General features: G+C 44.8%; 4 protein-coding genes across 4 annotated transcripts; 3 read left to right on the top strand and 1 right to left on the bottom strand.

Annotated features, from left to right (window-relative positions):
• Positions 1-166: 166 nt before the first annotated feature.
• On the bottom strand, positions 167-912 carry H6S33_005950 (uncharacterized protein; the record flags this gene model as incomplete). The annotated part of the gene is made up of 2 exons (XM_044837352.1): positions 167-401; positions 479-912. 2 exons carry the CDS (start codon positions 910-912, stop codon positions 167-169), a joined length of 669 nt encoding a protein of 222 aa, XP_044699259.1.
• Positions 913-2887: 1975 nt separating this feature from the next.
• Positions 2888-4495, top strand: H6S33_005951 (uncharacterized protein; the record flags this gene model as incomplete). Its single annotated transcript, XM_044837353.1, has 2 exons — positions 2888-4301; positions 4350-4495. 2 exons carry the CDS (start codon positions 2888-2890, stop codon positions 4493-4495), a joined length of 1560 nt encoding a protein of 519 aa, XP_044699260.1.
• Positions 4496-5550: 1055 nt separating this feature from the next.
• Positions 5551-6153, top strand: H6S33_005952 (uncharacterized protein; the record flags this gene model as incomplete). The annotated part of the gene is made up of 4 exons (XM_044837354.1): positions 5551-5598; positions 5811-5833; positions 5901-6043; positions 6107-6153. The coding sequence occupies 4 exons, from the start codon at positions 5551-5553 to the stop codon at positions 6151-6153; spliced, it is 261 nt and encodes an 86-aa protein (XP_044699261.1).
• A 4019-nt stretch (positions 6154-10172) lies between these two features.
• Positions 10173-11905, top strand: H6S33_005953 (uncharacterized protein; the record flags this gene model as incomplete). The annotated part of the gene is made up of 8 exons (XM_044837355.1): positions 10173-10183; positions 10263-10306; positions 10384-10409; positions 10497-10587; positions 10692-10782; positions 10863-11023; positions 11094-11394; positions 11470-11905. The coding sequence occupies 8 exons, from the start codon at positions 10173-10175 to the stop codon at positions 11903-11905; spliced, it is 1161 nt and encodes a 386-aa protein (XP_044699262.1).
• Between the last annotated feature and the right edge of the window lie 1791 nt (positions 11906-13696).

The following is a 13696-nucleotide window of genomic DNA, read 5'->3' on the forward strand; positions in this document are numbered from 1 at the left end:
AAGCCTCAAAGAGACTCAAATATAAGCGCCCGAGTCTTATTGGGAGTGATTTATAACGCCATAGCGTCAGCTACATGCGATATTCTTGTACCCAGAAGTCAATGAAACTATGATTTAAAAAAAAAAAAAAAAAAAAAAAAGTGGGAGTGATTTAATATGTACCCATCTAACCATAACAAGATCCATACTGCAATTCTCCCAGATGTTTGGTGTTCGCCCAGGAACTACAGGAAATCAAGCTCATAAGTTGTGAAAAGCGACTATCCGCCTCGTCCAATCTCTTCTTCATCGCCTTAAACTCGGAGTCAACCCCTTTGAAACCTTTCATGACTGAATCTTTAACATCTTTAACTTTCGCAACACCTTCCTGTACGTGCTTGTCCGTTTGAAAGACAACCTGGCTGCGAGAAATTAGTACACGACATTCAGAACTGCCTGATGATACCAAAGATGCGGATCTACGAAAAGGTTCACTCACAATATCACTTCCATCATGTATGACTGGAAGGCGTTGATGTGGAAAAGCAGATTTGACCCAAGTTCTCTCGCAGAACCCTCATTACTCAAGCCCCACTTGATGATCCTCCACTTATCCTTGATTTTGCGATCATTTTTGTCGACTCCAGCGCTATCAAAGTATTTGTTGTAAGCCGATAGGTAGGTATTCAGTATTCCATCAAGGATGTGGATCTCATAGAGAACATCCTTTATGGTAGTGCTAAGTAAAGTACCATCTCCATCCGATTGTTGCGAGAAAACTTCCGACGCTATCCTGATTGATCGTTGAAGGGACATGAGTGAGTTGCTAAGTTTTTTGCACTCTTCGTCAACGTCTCCGGCGAGACAGTTGTAAAGTTGCGCCGCGAGCTGCCCTACCGAAATTATATCACCGACTGAAAACCCAAATGACATATGTGTATATATATGGCTGTATTTTGGTCTGTAATCGAATTATCCTTCGAGCGACTGTTGGGCACTTTTGGCGCTCTCCGTGATTTATATCTTGATTTGAGGGACGCTGTAACCATATGGGCGTTCGGCGTCTGTCACAAACAAACGGTCGCCCACTTCACTGGGACCAGCAACTAAAGGTAGTAGGGAACGGGCCTGGTTGTGAGCATAGCTGATTGGCAGACTATGGAAATCCGCAAAAGAAATCAACCCTTCGCCACCAACCACATTTCTGGGGTCGCCTTACGTAGTCTGAAGGGCCCGTTCCAACTGAGTTGATCTGGTGCTAGCTTAAGACCGTCTGCACAGCCAACAACCAACGAACTCCCTGATCTGATTCTTTGATCCCATCAATACAGCGTTTAAGCGACCAAGGGACAGATCCTGTAGCCTTAGGGGATACCTATCTATCCGTCATTATATACTGAGCGTTCCTTGCACTGTTGATCATGTAACATATGATTCTAGAACCTAGACCTCGGAAGATCTTCGGTGCGTTTTTGACCTATCAGGTGCGGGCATTGTGGGATTACACGGGTGAGCTGATCACCCGACTTCTAGAGACCGAAGAGTTTGACAGTCCGCTATGTATGGTGATACAAGGCGCACATGTATTCATGAATCTAAGGACGAAAATATCCATACTTGAGTTAATAGTACCGGCCCAGGTGGATAGTTGAGATATGTATTGAAGTCTTTCCACATATGTACATTACTGATCATGAAGATGCGATATGAACGCGATTGACACTTGGATGGAGGTGGATCAGAGAGAGCTGTAGTGAGTACGTTATAGGTGGAGGGACGTAAAAATTCAGACTCGGTTTGAAGCGTTTTCCACGAAGCCGCTGAATCTGTAGAAAATAATTCGAGGTGTGTCGCTTTAAATACTAACTCGCTCTGGAAACTCTCGCTATATAAGAAATTTTGCACATATAGATTGTTACCCAGGGGAAGCTGCCCGCCTCACACAATAAAATAAAAAGAACATCGACTGGTATTGTTACCCAAATATGAGCAGCTCTAGCGAGGAGGGAGGGTTGCTTCGACCTGGTTTCGTACCCTGCGCTCCGTTGAGATAAGGTTTTGAATAGCGATCCCTCGATTCCTCATAGTACCGCAGAGTTCCGCTGGAACAGACCAGTCTATTCGACGAGTTCTACGGCGTAAGCCACACTGAAAAACACCAATCTAGCCTAACCATGTCTGCAACCTTCAAGACCGGTCTGTTCCAGCGGAACTCTGCGGTACATGACGCCGATAAACCTATGATCGCGTGCCAGAGATCTGGATAATGTTGGTTTTTAAAATATCTCGAACAAATTTCTTGAAAATAGCAAATATGTTAGCAAATACTATCACACGATGATCACCAATGGCTTCCCATTGATATTTTCTGGTTAGCTAGTACTCACTCGGAGAATGACAATCGTGGGAATTCTTGATCCTGACACTCCCTAGGCTCCGGCATTGCTGACAACGATGATGGGTGTAAATGCTGGTATTGTTGTTTGTATTCCTCAGGTATTGGCTGTTTTATGCACTATGAAAGAGAGGAGATGGGTGAACCCGTTAGATGGGGAGGTGAAGGGTTAATACATGTAACACCGTTACGCTTGTGCGTAGTGTGCGCAGGCGCGCAGTCATAAACACCCTCTTATGATAATGACAGCGGCTGGTAACGCAAGCGCAACTAAGAATTATTAACAATCAACCCTACCTTACTGATAAGATCGATAAGATCGAGAAGATCGGAGCCTCAATCATAAAATTTATCCAACCTCTGGGTGCATTGACACAGTACACAGATTCTTCATCCCACAACCATTATTCTCCCATAGCACCAATCGACCAAAAGATAACCCCACACAATCTTTGATACTTAAGCCTTCCACCCACCCTAATATAGCTTTTGCTGTCTCTTCTATAGCTCGTAATGGCTACTCCTGTCGTCCGAATCCAACCTACAAAACTCCCAGCGCTCCCCGCCTCCACCACCCCCGAACAGCGGTACTGGCTTTCCTTCAAGTCTCCACTACTAATTCATGAACATGCCTCCGTTTCATCAATTCACTTCTCACCACTTGCGCCGCACGATTTTGCCATTACTTCCTCAACATTAGTAAAGTTATTCTCCTCCAAGACCAGATCTGTATCAAAGACAATCTCGCGGTTTAAAGACGTCGCATACTCTGGGAATGTTCGATTTGACGGAAAGATTCTTGTCGCCGGAGACGCGACTGGGCTGATTCAAGTTTTCAATCTTTCTTCGAGGGCTATTCTCAAAACATGGAGTGAGCACAAACAACCCGTTCAGGTAACAAAGTTTTCGCCTAGCAATCTGACCACTCTTTTGTCTGCGTCCGATGACACCACTGTGCGGCTTTGGGATCTCCCATCTGGAAAGTCAACCAGCACGTTCCTCGGCCACAGCGATTATGTGCGCAGCGCTGCCTTTCTTCCCACTAACAGTACCCCACTCATCGTGTCCGGGTCTTACGATGGTACCGCACGCTTGTGGGATCCGCGACAGGCATCTGGAAGCGTCATGACTCTCTCTCACCCTTCGGCGATCGATGCGCTTCTCCCAATGCCGGGTGCGACTACAGTTCTCGTTGGCTCGGGCCCTATTGTCCAAGTCTGGGATATCGTCGCCGCAAAGCCACTCACAGTTCTCCAGAATCACCAGAAGACCGTAACTTCGATGGCTGTCTCGTCATCGTCTGCTGGACGCCGGGTCCTTACCGCTGGTCTCGATGGACACGTGAAGATCTATGATCCTACATCCTGGAAGGTGGTCCACGGAATCAAGTACCCCGCACCTGTTCTCTCAGTGGGCGTATCACCCGATGAAAAACATCTTGCTGTTGGTATGGTCGGTGGATTGCTCTCTATCAGAACTCGTAGCAGCGGCAAGGACAAAGCAAAGGTTACGGACCAGGACAAAATATTTGACATGATCGCCGCCGGAATAGACCCAATTACCGGAAGAGGAGGAAAGAAGGAGAAGAGCAGTGCTCTCAAGCGAAGACTCAAAGGAATGGACTACAAGGGAGAAGGGACAGACATCGTTGCCGAGTTAGGCGATAGGGGCAAGAAAGAGAGATCTTGGGAGAAGACTTTAAGGAAGGGGAGATATGCAGACGCGCTAGACGCAGTTTTGGTACCAGATACACTTCCGTTAACAACCTTTACATTGCTCAATGAACTACGTTATCGGAATGCGACAAGGACTGCACTGGCAAATAGGGATGAGATAAGCTTACAACCAGTCCTAAAATGGCTGGTCAAATATATCACTGATCCGCGATATGTGGAGGTCATTGTCGACGTTGCGTTGTTGATTCTTGGTAAGTGTCTCCCCAAAGGAGAACCTCGAAAGCGACTAATGACTGTAGACATGTATTCCCATGCCCTTGGCCAATCTCCCGAGTTCGACGGATTGATAAAGAAGCTGCATGATCGTGTGAGCAGCGAGGTAGAAAACTCAAAAATGGCCTGTCAAACCAAAGGGATGTTAGGGATGTTGTTGGCAGCTTCGTAATTCAGTAGGTAGATGGAGTTTCCTTAATTTATACCACAATATCCTTCAGCATACCTATGTAGTGTACGATTATTTGGATGGGCTTTTTCTTTTTCTATAAATATTTCATTTACTTCCGTATCAAAAGTTGTTTTTTCTTATCTCAACATACTTTACTACAAGTCCCGGGAGAAGATTTCTTTCAAATCCCAAGAGCACGAGGGTACCGCTTGCGGGATTTAAGGGAATTGACTGTATTTAGTGGTAAATATATCTTTGTAGATATCTTTTTCATATCATAAAGGTCAATCCGTCACCAATCAATTGTAGCTGACTACTTGTACATGTTGTCACATGTATCTCGTGGTGCGAGTGATTATATGTGATTCATGTTCGGGGAGTAGCGGGTACAAGCCGGTCACCTTTGAATTTACGAATCCAATACCTACATGCAGTCGATCCAATATCTGCAAGTGCAGTATTTCCCATACTCCTTAATTTTTATAGTATACAGCAGTTGAACAAAGTACATGTATATACTACTAAGGTGTCCTCGAGATCGCCACCGAATACATTCAATTGGGTATCCTGGTCTGGTCGTTCATTTATGGTTAAGCAACGTCCCCCTGCATTCCGCATATCATTTAAGCACATGTGTGCACGCATAGCTGTCATCCTCGCTACCGAATTTACCCTAACACCTAAGCACGATAAAGGTACCATGTAGGTACATGTATGCACATAGACGCCAATGCTATAAAACCCCGCACCTCTGTCCTATTCAAAGTCTCTCCCTGGTTCCCTATATTTCGACTCCACACGGTTGGGGCAGTCAGGTGCTGTCTGGCACTTTTCGCCAGCTCCCTGGCTGTCTCAACCTCCCACAGACTATCACCGCGCAAAGCCGCCATGAACTAGCCAGTTCACACGAATCTTTCCTCCTTGTTGCGAAAGAAATCTTCACAGATATTGAATCTTGATCTCGATTTCCTAGATATACGATAGCAGGCATTCTGCTTGTTATCGGAACTTGCCAATTGAAGGTGTTGACGACTGCAGCGAATAACACCTGTATTATGTTAGAGTTTCTCGCACAAATACAACTCTTCATTAAAAAGTATGAGGTGCATATTGGACAGTATGATTCCCCCCTTTCAGCTGGGGAACTCATCACTGCGACAACTATTTATCTTGGCCATTTTGCGGAATTTTATCCCATGAGGCACTCCATACGTTTTGTTTATATGCCTTGGAGTACACGCAGTATATATTCGATCATCTAGAGACAACTCCTGAGTATATGTGTCGTATATATATTCCACGTCATTGATAACAGACTCTACGAACAACATCCTGGCGGTACGTATATCCCCTCCTCCCTGGATCACAATGGGAGACCTAGAGCTTGACCCTAATGACAATAAAGGGTCGATAAAAGTAAAACAAACAGATCTCCGAGCTCAGTGTTCGTTTCTGAAAGTGTGATATTTTTTCCCTTGGCCAAGGGGATTTTCTTCGGCGCACCCTCCCCTTCGGCATCTTGTACCGGGAATAAGAATAGAACAAATAGTAAGTGCTCAAAGCACCTGGACAACTGAGGAATTATGCACATAGCTGATACAGCGTTAGAAGTTCAAATAGACAAGCCTGGGAAAGAAAAATATCCCGGAAATGTTTAAGAGGCTATCAACCTAGCTCATAGATGTGCGCGATGTCCATAAAATATTGTATTGGAGACCCCTTTACTGGCGAGTTCACTAAGCCTTCTAAGGCAAGTGGAGCCGCCAGATTTTCTCCATCTTAACCAGAGAACGTATCCAGGGAACTTGAACTATGGACTGTAGGGTCTTAAGTTCGGCAGACGCGAGATGTTCGGGGCCTTCACTGTACACGACCACGCAAGAGGTGAAATTCCCACCCATCCAGTGAGCTTGTCTAAAGTCCAGCAGCAACACTGGAACTCTTGAAATGCTCAATATATCCTTGAGCGGGGCGGTATTAACTAAAACATTGGGGTTAATGCCGCTCGCCGAGGGGATATGTTGATATTTTGACAGTTCCAGTGTTGGTCCTGGATTATAGACGAGTTTACCGGTAGCTTAGGTGGAGAACTCGAGCAATGGATGGTCCATGACTTTTCGTCAACCCGGATTTGGTAATCCAGCCCTATTTTCCCAATATCTCAAGAGTTAGCTAGTAGCACGACAGTTACTGATTACTTATTTTGCCGTGTATAGCATATAGTTTATTTCGAATCTGATTGAGACTTAAGATAGAGGGGGCGCTTACGCTGATATCGCAGAGGAAGAGGGATTATGTATCTAGCTGATGAGTAACATCATGGTTCAGAACTGCCGTTCTGTATCGTTATGAATATCTAATAGCCTGCAATCGATGATCCAGGGTGATCCTAAACGCTAAATAGAAAATAACATACATATATATACCTAAGCTTATTTGTCGAACGACCCGTATTGACTTCTGGCAATATTCATACCTTTGTCATCAACACGCACAGAGATAGCTATATACTCAAAGTATTGGATCAACCTATAGTTGGATGTTTACGCATGATGTCGTTAATTCAGTTACAGGGCATGTAAGTCAGTTTTCTTCACCACATCTGTTCTGCGCTCGAGAATACTTTAAATCCTAAAGCCTATTATAACCCGTTAAGCCGAAGAATTTTGGTCGTTGGTTGATGTGTTGGCTAGAATACTAGGACAATGTCTCGAAAAGGACGTTAACCTACATGTACCCTTACAATAAGAGTCCATGGAAACTATGAATAGTACAGATCGAACCTCTCACAGATATATCAGTCGGGTAACAGTTTCAATACTTTGAGTTAAATTTTCATACCCAGGTTTAGCGCTAGCCCGGTTTCTGCCTTCGGTCAATCATAGCGCTCTTTTTGACTTCAAATTACCACTTATCTCTGAGAGAAGCGCCTCCACAGATCCTTTTTCGACCGACGACACACGTCTAGATCTCCTTATCCCCCCCACCTAAAAAAATGGTCATCACTTAAGATCAACGAAAAGTCTCACAACTACACGTAGGTAAGTGAAAAATTCCGGGATATGATAACATCGCCAATAGAGTTCACAGAATATCTCTGCCACAATATCGCCAAGACTGAGTGATAATTAATGATCCGGTCATTTGATGCATGCCCCGATTTCTTGGGCCAGGGTCGAGATCATTGTCTGCCTACGTAATGCTGTCAAAGCTCACCAGTCTCCTATCAGGGGTGGGTTTTTGGCAGCAAATCCTCTAGCTACTTCGGGTTATGTAGTACCTTCGCCAGATATATATATATTGTGGTTCTGACAAGATGAAGAGCTATAGTACTGAAGTCACTTTATAATTTACCATACCAGGCTAAGATATCGACGCATGCATTACATAGGGAGATGCGAACAGTATTGATCGCCAATGCTAGCAGCCATTTAATTCCTCGTAAGCACTTGCTCGGATGAAGAAATAGCATCATACATACACACACTCCAATGAGATTTATGAATGCTAGTTACGAAATCATTGAAGGAATCTGATTCGGCTGTAATCGGTACTTGTACTCCGTCAAAGGTATGATATATATAACCAAATTGTCCAAATATACACATCTAGCACCGGTCAAGAGGTTGAATATCTTGACGATCGATTTATTAGGCTAAAAAGGCTGAGGGTTGAAATTTCGGCGCCGTGGCCGACAGATAAACGGATCTTCTTCATACCCAGAAATCTAGGTCATGGTACTGCAGTATCAATCGATATTTGATATCACCTGGGAGGTTGAAGGGATCATGGCTTAAGATATACAGACGACTATTACTTATGAACCTCCTATCAAGGTTTAACAACTGCCACGACAAAAATACATATACACTCCTTTCTTGGTATTGACTTTTGGCGAGATTATTAAATATCCTGGCAAGTGTGTGCATATATCTACGGTACCGGTAGCATTTTGTTTTCCCAAGAAAACGTAACAGCCGAAACAACAACACCCCTTTATCCGTTACTAATCTGCCAGAATCACGTCGATCTTACAAGCACTCTCCTGGAGGGAGGGTAAAACAATTAAAGTTGATCTGTAATAGGACAACACCCTCGCTAGATTTGATTGTAATTTTGCACGACGAGGAGGCTCAGTATTAGATCTGATAATGTGTAGATAGTAGTACCGAGCCTCGGGTACACACGGGGTATCATTTATCACCTTGCAGAGCTCACGTGGGAAGAAGAACCAAGTTCGCTAATCGGGCCACGGGTCCGACAGGTCGTCTGGGGAGGCGCTCTGAGTGCTCAGGAAGATTACGCGCGGGGAGGATTTCAGGAGGGCGGATGTGAAACGCTGGTGTGAAGGGCCAGAGGGGGGGGGGGGGAACGGCCTGGTGGTCCCTGCGTTTTCCTCAACATTTTCCGACTTGTCCCAGATTGTTTCCATACTGTTTCCACACTATCGGAACCAAAACCAACTGGAGAAATGGAGAGACGGTGTTTCAAAAAGTGTCAGAACCAAGGTGACAGAAATTCGATGGAAGAAGTCTATAAATAATAAAGTTTTGAAGGAAAGAGGAGATCCACTCAGCTGAGGCTGGAAACCTGACTTATATAGTATCTATTGGGTACATATGGATTTCTTTCGTTGGGAAAGTGTTAAGGCAACCTTGAATTCGGCGTGTGCACCGAGGCCCTTGTTTTCTCAGGCTGGGCGTTAAAAATAGGATCAGTTGCGCGGGTAGAAGTGCTCTATTGCTCTTGCTGCATGCTGCTGGGTGATCGCCAGCCGAACCGACCTCTCATGTGTTGTATCGGGGCCAAGTAAAGAAAAAAAGACAGATTTCCCAGGCTTCAATGCTGGGCATCGTTCTGTAAACTACATACCTCAAGGCATCTGCCATCTCTCTCCTATGTGTCTCGAGATACCGAGATAGCTACCTATCCCCGCAACGCAAGGACAGCTACGGGCTGCTACTGCAAAGTCAGACAGACGTCTTTCCGCTGGAATTCTCCCCTTCATACATACGTACTCTAGACCCCCCCCCCCTCCCCATACATACTTACCCTTACACACACCCCCTGGGAGATCTCGCGCACGTAGGTATTACATACAGCGGACTGCCTTGCCTACTCTACGTCTACTGGCACTGAGCGAGCGACCTGTGCAACTTTCCTTGAGTTTTCAAAGGCATTGTCTGTGCCTTTCTACCGAACGAACCCCTCAGAGAGCATCTTCAAGAAGTTGCGTCTGTTTCTCTGCCCTACGCACGCTGTGCTCCTACCCAAACTAGGACTTACCCGTTTGAACACCCCCAGCACTAGGCTTATTCTCCTCGAACAAACTTCCACCTCTTACTGGTCTTAGACTCCTGCCGCGTGGCCTTCAGATTCAATCGCGATAACAGACCACCCCCATACGATTTTCAACAACCACATCAGCGCGCTCTCCTACACACGCTCTTTACTGCTTCATCGTTTCTCATTCATTCACGCGACGCTGGATTCAATTCGCTCGTTTACCCACTTTCTTTTCATTCTCAAGATACAACTACAGAGCCTCACTCAAAGCTAGCTGAGGGAGGAGGGGCCAAACATTAGATCCATCATATTATTGCATTTTCTCGGAGATCCTTGGATCTACTGCGCATAAAAAGGAAGATTTAGGAGGTTCTAGAGTTCGATCTTCAAAATGGAGGAGAAGTGCGCATTCCGTCACCATTTGCCATTTCGTCATTGCAAGGCGGGGAAGCTGATTATTTCTTGTCGTGGCGCCTTGCAGATACATTGGGTTACTTTTGGCTATAACCTCTAGCATGGCTATAGGTTTGTTTTGCTCTTTCCGTCTAGGCTGAGTTTGGGGGGTAAATATTGTGGCTGATTGTGTTTCTTCGTTGTGGTAGGAACAAGCTTTATATTAACAAAAAAAGTACACTCTCACGGCGGATATCCGTCTCCCACTCCCTGGTGTGGGGGTCTTCTCAGGCATCGCTAACCTCAGCCTCGGCGGCTATAGGGACTGATAGATACGGCGGATCGAACGGGGTTCGAAGGGGAGGGGTTTACATATCTAAAGAACCCCATATGGTGGGTTGGGATGGTAACTAGTAAGGGACCCACTGATTCAACTTGAAGAGAAGTCCCGAGTCATGCCTGCGCGGCTCCTTAGTTTTATTTTTTTACTAACCTACTGCTTTTCCCCACCGAATAGTGATTCTCGGGGAGATTGCGAATTTTGCTGCATACGCGTTTGCACCGGCAATCTTGGTCACGCCTCTAGGCGCATTGAGTGTATTGGTTGGGTGCGTTGCGCTATAATCTAATATCGAACAATATCTGGGGAAATTGAGTTTGGCTAACGGAGATTTCCATGGCGCAATAGTGCAGTATTGGGCACATATTTCCTCAAAGAGGAATTGGGAGTCTTAGGGAAGCTAGGATGTGCAATTTGTCTGATCGGTAGCGTGATCATCGTGCTTCACGCACCTCCAGACAAAGAGATCACTACCATTGATGAAATCTTGAACTACGCAATTCAGCCAGGTACGTACTTTTCTACAGTAGCTTCCCCAGTTCTGTACATGCATCTAATCAGGTTTGCCCTTGTGAATAGGCTTTTTGCTTTACTGCGTATTGGTCATTATCTTTTCATCGGTAATGATTTACGTTGTATCCCCGAAATACGGAAAGAAGAACCCACTTATCTACATTTCAATCTGTGGGACTGTTGGTTCATTGACAGTCATGAGCTCCAAAGCATTCGGTATTGCTGTCAAATTGACCTTTGCTGGCGACAAGTCGGAAAATCAATTTACGCATCCTAGTACATATGTATTCGTTATTGTTGTTGGAGTCTGCATTCTTACCCAGATGAACTACTTTAATAAGGCTTTGACCCAGTTCTCAAGTTCTTTGTATAACCACCATCACCCTTTGGGCTTCCACATACAATAGCATTGATCAAGACTAATATATATCCCGCTGACTAGAGTTACACCTCTTTACTACGTCACCTTCACGACTGCCACCCTAATTGCCTCGTTCATTCTTTTCCAGGGTTTTAACACTACCGATCCCGTCAACACCATCTCGCTTCTTTGTGGCTTCCTAATCATTTTCAGTGGCGTATATCTTCTCAATATCTCTCGAACAGACCCCAATGGAAAACGAATTCTGGCGAACGGCCGAGCTTCGACAAGCTATGATGAAGGTGTGCCGACAGATGGCATCACTGGACTCCAGGTACGACGAAGCATGCAGCTGCGGAGGTCCGATGTTGGAGGGACCAGGAGCAGCATTGGCGCAAGACTACTGGGGAGGGATGACGAAGAAAGTGCGGTGGGGTTAACGGATTTGGCAGAGGATTCGGATAGCTATAGTGAAGATGATGATGGGATGGGGAGATTAGAGAGCACGAGACGATGATTGGGGTCGGGTGCTGCTTTCTTTTACTATCCCATCTCATTTTTTTCTTCATCTTGATCCAGGGCCTTGCCTGCCGGACTATATATTTTTTTTTTCCTTTTGACATAAAAGAACTGGGGTTTTGTTGTTTTGGGAACGAATTTTCTTTTGTCATTATATTTTCCTATATATTTTTTTTTCTGGAGCTCAAGGTGTAGAGCCGCGGCGAATGGAAACGGAATAAAGGTTAGCTTAGGCGTACAGACAATATGAGGGAGTACGTTGAACCTGTTGTAGAAATCGGATGGGTTTGGATGGAACATGGGGAAATATTTATTGTATGCTCAGGACCGGAACAAGGCGGGCTGGCTTGGCGGGTGGGGGTTATTGTTATTGCATTTTATTGTTAATTTTCTTCTAGTAACCCCCGTATGGTTCCTCTTCTTTCTTTTTCTCCTCCCACTTACCCGCCCTTATCCTAGCAGATTATTGTACAAGTTTCTATTTCATTGTGTACAGTGTCGGGTTGGCTGGCAAAACCATTGGATGGTCGGTTGCTAGACATGACGAAAGAATCAGAATACGCCCTCTCTGAGCATCTCTTTTGTGTGTAAACATGCTTGTTTATTTGTAGAGTCAGGTTATGAAGGAGTGATATGGGATTCGATGTTAGAATTATCTTGTCAACTTCATTTCCATCTGCCACCTGTATGCCTTTGCTTCAGGTGCTATATATTAACTAACCACCAACTTCAGGGTCCGCCCCTGTCCGATTAAGTATCGTTATTATTGCTATCATTATCATTTCTTTTGTATCGTTGCTATTATTTGTAGGTACTTTATAAACTCTTTTTAGATTTTGTGTCGGTGCGTGGACTCAGAGTAGAGTAACGGATTGTTTGGGATTAGGACGTTCAGAGAGGTCGATGTCATAGATAATCATGTGGTATCACTCGACATTCTTCACAGCCAGAGGGACTCTAAAACACCATAGTGGAAGCAGGGATAGAGTTTATTTTGGTCTTAACACGCTCTTTACACGTACTATACGTCAAGCCTTGCTCAAATATTAGACAACTCGAATTCTTCTACTTTGAAATAAGCAGCGTGAGGCACAAGATCCCTACTACATGTAGTTACGTCTTACCATGCTGTTTTCGTCAAGTGCCTTGTGTCACTCCCGAGTAAGAACTTTAAATACTTCAAGTAGCACATACAACGCCAAGAACTTGTGGTATGGAGTCTTTAGACCTGTTTGTCCTCTCCTAAATCAATATACTTTCTCTACACACTTTCGAGTACGTGGCACTAGAAATCACTAATTAACCTTTCAAACGTCGTGGGGGGTACTGCTACAAAAGACACCGTGGAGCTAAGAGACAGTCGCTATATCGTGGGGCCAGAGTGCCATCACATCTTTGAAAAATTTCCTTTTTCTTGATCATTACGGTTATGATTTTCAAAGACTTGAGCCCCACAATACCAGCATCATTCTCTACCAATTACTCTGTCTTCCTCAAAGACTGAGGAGCAGGGATTCCTGCATGCACCTATCAAGTAAGTCTTGGCACCATGTCAGAGCATACATAGCTAATCCAGAGTAGAGTTCACCCCTAGCTACATGGTAGCTAAAGTACTCTACTCCTACCAACTGGAAACAAAAATTCAATAACCACGTACCACACCAGTAGTAGAACAGCTCGACTGACAGCGAAACGTTTTTTTTTCCTCTCGTCTCGGTCCACCCGGTAAAACTAAGCTTTCGATCACCTTGCGATAATCGAGAAACACCGCGTAACCAACCAATGGGGT

Source organism: Morchella sextelata, assembly GCF_020137385.1.
Source record: "Morchella sextelata strain SCLS chromosome Unknown scls_2, whole genome shotgun sequence".
Taxonomy (NCBI): domain Eukaryota; kingdom Fungi; phylum Ascomycota; class Pezizomycetes; order Pezizales; family Morchellaceae; genus Morchella; species Morchella sextelata.